Genomic DNA, 5,998 nt, shown 5'->3' on the forward strand with positions numbered 1-5,998 from the left:
AGTTTTCCTCCAAACCTACCATGGTTGCCAAACAATGGAAAGCATGGGCCCAACACACACCTGGTCACCCAAACAGGAAATTGGCTGTAAACCTGCTAGCTTCCCTTCTATGGAAGCTCGGCCATAAGGAAGGTCGACAAATTGTGATGCCACCTGTTATACAGCCATAAGTGAAGACAGTTTTGCTTTATTTGTGCGTAAATTCCAATGGTAGCTCTACGGTAGCATGAAACCATGTGCTGCAGTGAAGTTATATTTAAGCTTTTTATGCTACTGTTTATTTTTAAGCATTTCCAGAAGGCAGATTTTCACAAGCCAATATTATTGAAGTCTTTACTCACCCGTTTCGTACGTGCAAAATACGTCCAACACAGCGTTCACACTCACATCCAACAGACTTTGTGCCCCTCATTCTTCCTCGGACGTGGCCTTTAACGCTGATTTTGCCATTGTTTGCCGCTAACACTGTTGGAGGTTTACTCTACTTCCGCCTGGGGGCGGAGCCAGCGTCGTATCGTAGCTAATTAGAAAGAAACAAACTCTTACTATTCTTAGATTATTTTTTTTGTTGTCATTTTATTCTCATTTTAGCCAGTAGAACATTTGAACATTGAAAACTGACATCCATAAAACTCTAATCATATGTAATTAACCTCCCATAGACTTATTTAGAAACCAAATATCTCAGCATTTTGTGGCGCCACCTTCTGTTAGCATGAGAGGATCAGCTTTGAATCTACCCAGAATTGCGAGTTATAAGTCCATAATGATTTCTTTACTTTGTTTACTTTCTTTGTGGTGATTTTAAGGATTTTCTTAGATTTGAGGTGGGTTTTTTTTTACTTTGAACATTTTTTTTCATTGTATGGTCAGATGCAACAACCACATTACATAATTGTTGGTTTAGTTCCTGTGCTCCATGTTGTATAACATGTCAAATACTTATACCAAATGGTTGTAATTTTTTTTTTAAATTAAAGAAGCTGTAATGTCTGCAAATATGTGTTGTAGGCACCATCTAGTGGAAATACAGGCTTTCTTCAGAAAACTGAGTTACGTCCACATTAATAAACTGGTTTATGGCTCCTTTACTATGTATTTTTAAATTGGCAAATTTGATTTATAGGAGATTGTGCATTATATGTGTGCATGTGTGCATTATACAGCAAATTCTTCTGTTTGTGAATGAATCTACTAGTCATCACTGAGGTTTGGGGAAAGGCAGCATTAAGTGATTTTACACTAACAGTACAGACAGGTCGCAATAAATACAAGGTATGCTATTAAAAGTTTTCAAATGTTGAATATGTAAATTTAGAACTATGTCATAAAAATCTGAGCTTTTAAAGTTAAGGTTTGGACATCTGTGAACCAGCCAGAGGTCCAAATACATCAAAATACCTTGTTTGCAGTTATGTGAATCATATTTATATTTCTTCATTGATTGATGTTATTTTGCTGAAATGATGTTTTCACATTTAATTTCAAGTTGGATCTGCATTTGATGAGCATGTTGACTGTATGTCTGTCGCCAGGGGGCGCTGTTAGCAAATTCAAAGTTTGAATCTTGTCATGTCTGTTACATCATTGTTTACATCATTTGGATGTAAACAGTTTTTGAACAATGAAAAAAAAGTAATATTGTAAGGTTGTTTTCTGTTCTAGTTGTGCTAACAGATATTGGCCTGCAATTATTGTATGTCATAGTGTGCATCACATGTTAAAATGTAGCTTTTAATTGAAGTGCTGCTTCATGGCAATTTTTTCATTATGTCATCACCAAAATACCAATCATTGATAAATTTCACATGTGACTGATTCATTTTAATCCAAAACCTCCACAAATTGATATAATTTGACAAGTTATTGTCAAATTGCATTATGTATGTCATTATTTTTCCAGATTTGATTAGTTGTATAACTTCAATAAAAAAACAACAACAACAAAACTTTAGTTAGTTCAAATATTTGAAGTCTTTGTGGATTTTCCCTCAGCTAAGCAGATTCAAAAAACAGCTCAGATATGGACACATAATCACATCTACAACTGTCCTTTCTCTATCCATGTGTTTTTAACAGTAAGTAATTAAATTTGAAATTATTTCAAAGACAGAGCTTGGGAAAGACTAATCCAACTTGATGCCAATCTGTTTCAGACATTCCTAATTGTTTTATGGTTCACCAGCAGAAACACTGATGTTCAAATTTGAAAGATCTAGTTAGAGAGTTGACGTGAAGTCAACCAACGTTGTTAATTGTCCTCCTTCATCAGATTTGCTTCCTTTATGCAACACACTAATATCTCTAACAGCGATGCTGTCCCACATTATGATGACCTAATCACTATGCTTGTCATGTTATATAACCTAAAAGGCCTTATCTTTACTCCTTTAAAAAAAAAATTCTCACAGATCACAGTGATGCACAACTGGTGACACTGCAGAAGTAGTCCATTTCCTTTTGAGATATTTATTATTTGCACAGTATGTATAAGTTGCTCTGTGAATGAAATGAACAGAAACTACATTAAATAAAGTTTCTAAAAACTTGTTCAAATTTCTCAGATGAGTTTGGCATAACTAATGGTATGACTCAGACTCTTTAGCTAAAAGAAGATGTTAGAGGGTAATTTGTACCCCACTTCAATGGGCTCAGTGTTCTCAGGAGGAAGCAGGGGTGCCAAGTGAACACATGCAGGTGACGACTTCCTGTCATATGACATTCATGCCCACAGTGAATTGATGTAAACTTCTGAGCATACCTGAACAAATAACTTAAGTCTTTACTGTGGAGCGACATTTATTTCAAACGTTATTAAAAATACAAAAAAAATGAGAAATTACAGTTTAGCTAGGCAAAAGAAATTACAAGCAAAAACACAGTGCAGCACAAATAAGAGTACATGGGTCAAAAATAGTAAGTAAAGAAAGCACCATTTTTAATGTAACAAAATTTAAAAAAATTTTATTTGGAATATCAAGTAAAATGTCAAATTAAAAAAAAAAAACTTCAAGATTTTATTAACACTTTTTTCCTTTTTTTTCCCTTTCATACATACACACATATTGTAGTAGGGTAGTAAGGCACAATGTTAAAAGCATTTGGCATTAAGTGGAGGTAAGACAATAAAAAAGACAGAGCTTGATACACTGGAAGCTGAAGCGACATCTCTTTGGTACAGCTGCATGATTTGGAAGAGACACACTATCAATGAAAATGACAATGTTAACTCGACAACACTATGTACAAAAAATATGTAAAAAATGTTATAAATATGTCTAAAAACCACAGACATTATTTACATCTTCACACTGAAGGAAGGTAGGATTATTCAACGTTTCACACTCGGTGGATTATTTTGGGATGTTGGGAAATTGATTGTCACCAAAACAGTTGTTGGAATCCACAAAACAGATTGCTGTGATACTTTCGACATGTGATAGGAAAACTGTATTGCTTGGATGTCAGTTCATTGTCTGTGAGTGCAGTAGGCACAGTGCGATGTTGTGATGATGAGTTTCCAAACTCTTTTTTTCTCCCCCAGCTTTCTCTGCTCTCAATCCTTCTTCCTCAGTATGAGATAAATGAGGCCACTGATGAGACTCAGAGGGAACGCCACCCAGGCCAGCACGTAAGAGTAGCCATAGTCTTTGCCACTATGCGGTCTCATCACGGTGTAGATAATCGCTGCGCACATCACAAACACACCTGGGGAAGATTTTATTTTTTCAAAATGAGAGAGAGAAAGAGAGAGAAAGATCAGGAGGGTTGCAGATGATGTCATAGCTCAGACTACTTCCTTTCAGGGTGTAACCCCTCTCAGTAATAAAGTCATACTCACTCGCCAAGATCTGGAAGATGGAGGTGAAGTAGAAGCGTCCGCCCTTAAACAGTCTGAACAGCTGATAAGCGAAAGCTAACAGGGAGACGAAGCAGAAGACTACAGCCAGGATCATGAGGGCTTGCACAGCCTGGATCCAATCTAAGAAAAAGGAGCAAGAATAATTTTCAATCTTCATAATCTATAACAACAACAACAACAAAAAAGGTTTGTTATTCTGGAATGTGCACAAACCTTCATTGCTGGCCTGTGAACAGTGGTAGCCTTGAGTATCTGAGTGGCAGTTATACCAAAGATCGGTGTGTCCTTGTGCTTCTACAGTCCATTGCTATAAAAGAACAAAAAACAAACAAACAAAAAAAAAAAGACGAGCAGTCATAAGCACAAACGTGTCATTCTTGTTTCCAAAAACTACAACACTAAATTGCCAGGCTATAAAAGAAGCTGCGGCCTTAAATAGAATATGTTGCTTACACTGGATGCTGTAGACACAATGAGGAGAATGAAAACGAGGAGGTGCAAAGCAAGCACTCCCAAAAGAATGCACAGCATATTGGATACAGATCTGGAGAAGCATAAGAAACAGAGGTAAGATAAACATCGATTCATTCAGCAGCTCAGCACAAGGATTTACTCATTTCTACACCAGGGGGAGGCATTTCCTCACTTCTGGATCAACCGCAATGTTTACCTCAATGTGAAAGTGTCCCATTACATTGAAAGGAAAAAGAGAAAAAAGACACTTTTTAAAAGTTTTTTTTTCCTTAATGAATAAAGTATACCAAGATAAAACGAATCTAAAAACACTTTATGCCAATTCAAGACGCTGAGTCACATAATTATTTAAATGTGAAAATTACTTAATTACTCAGTCTTATAAACAATGTTTTCATAGTTCCTTCTAGCAAAAATAACTTTATGAGAAAGCTCTGCTTAAAAGGTTTTTATCGACAGTCTGTTTTACGAGCAGTCAAACTCAGCCCACATGCGAGGGAAAATATTCCAGTAAGCGCCGCCGCCATGTGTAAACTTCATTCCTCTCTGTTTTGTTTTCTCAAGAATGAAATGTCAAAACTGCGACAGGCGAGACACGTAAACCACGGAGATGTGAGCAGACGACATCATTTCTGTATCATTACAGTAAATCCAAAGCGGTTTTGAAGTCCAAGGGAGCCTGATGAAGTGATATAAATGTTTCTTTATGAACATATAAATACGCATACACATACACCAAAGAGAAATTAAAAAAAACATAACATACATTTAGTGACTGTAAAAAAAGTTTCAAAACTTAAATCCAACTTACAAAAGGTAGAGCAGACGTTTTCAGTGAAAAAGGGCGTGTAGAAGAGAAGTGAAGAGTTGGGAAAGAATCGCAGCGCGTCTGCTCCTCTCGCCTCTCTCTCTCTGCAGTTACTATTCCAGATGTGTCTCATGCAGCCCAATCAGTCTGAGAACACCGCCCTGCAGGCCCTGCACGTCACCGGAGGTCTGCTCCTCTCCACACCCCCACACCCCCTTTTTTTTTCTTATTCCCGCGGAATGATATGGGCTGAGCTGAAGTTCGGAGGGCTGTACAGGGTGTCCTGTAGTATTTTGTTTTCTTGCTAAAGTCTTGGAAATGCAAGAGGCGTTGGTCGGTTCAGTATTTTAAAGAGGCGCACTCTGCATTCTGCATGGCTGACACACCTCATAAAGTTGCATGTTGAGTCTTCGTTTTTCTTATCCTTTTATAGCTCATTAGAAAAACTCAAATCCTGTCTCTCATTGTTTTAGCTGTTGACAAACTGTGCGTCTTATTGTGCATTCCCTTTTATTGCACTAATAAAAACAGTTTAACTTGAAACAATAAAACTGGCATAGCACTATGTTTGTATAAATAAACATGGCTTTCAAAAATCTACAGTCTTCCCATCAGAAAGGTAACTTTTTGTTTCAAAGCTAAAAAACATTACAGTAGCCTACAACCAAAAATAGGACAATCCCATCCAAATTCTAACACAACAGCTTTAAAATCTGTCATAGTCACGCTTAATATAGCTTGGCATTTATTAAACAAAATGTCACAATCTTTTTCAGATTATTTTACAATCCAGATAAATCATAATTTAACTGGATGAAATTTGCCTCACAGAAATAACTAGCTTCTGAATTCCT

The 5,998-nt window shown here is 36.7% G+C and overlaps 1 protein-coding gene across 1 annotated transcript; it reads right to left on the reverse strand.

Annotated features, from left to right (window-relative positions):
* Positions 1-2,789: 2,789 nt before the first annotated feature.
* LOC116735997 (peripheral myelin protein 22-like) lies at positions 2,790-5,280 on the reverse strand. Its single transcript, XM_032588205.1, has 5 exons — positions 5,148-5,280; positions 4,316-4,406; positions 4,076-4,169; positions 3,842-3,982; positions 2,790-3,708 (listed from the first exon to the last, which is right to left on the reverse strand). The coding sequence occupies exons 2-5, from the start codon at positions 4,391-4,393 to the stop codon at positions 3,557-3,559; spliced, it is 465 nt and encodes a 154-aa protein (XP_032444096.1). The 5' UTR covers positions 4,394-4,406; positions 5,148-5,280; the 3' UTR covers positions 2,790-3,556.
* Between the last annotated feature and the right edge of the window lie 718 nt (positions 5,281-5,998).

The sequence above is a fragment of the Xiphophorus hellerii genome, chromosome 16 (assembly GCF_003331165.1).
Source record: "Xiphophorus hellerii strain 12219 chromosome 16, Xiphophorus_hellerii-4.1, whole genome shotgun sequence".
Taxonomy (NCBI): Eukaryota; Metazoa; Chordata; class Actinopteri; order Cyprinodontiformes; family Poeciliidae; genus Xiphophorus; species Xiphophorus hellerii.

Coding starts and splice junctions, on each gene's coding strand:
- LOC116735997 (XM_032588205.1), bottom strand. CDS start 4,393: ATGCTGTGCATTCTTTTGGGAGTGCTTGCTTTGCACCTCCTCGTTTTC. Junction 3,983..4,075: donor TTCACAGGCCAGCAATGAAG/GTTTGTGCACAT, acceptor CCTTTTTCTTAG/ATTGGATCCAGGCTGTGCAA. Junction 3,709..3,841: donor CATCTTCCAGATCTTGGCGA/GTGAGTATGACT, acceptor AATCTTCCCCAG/GTGTGTTTGTGATGTGCGCA.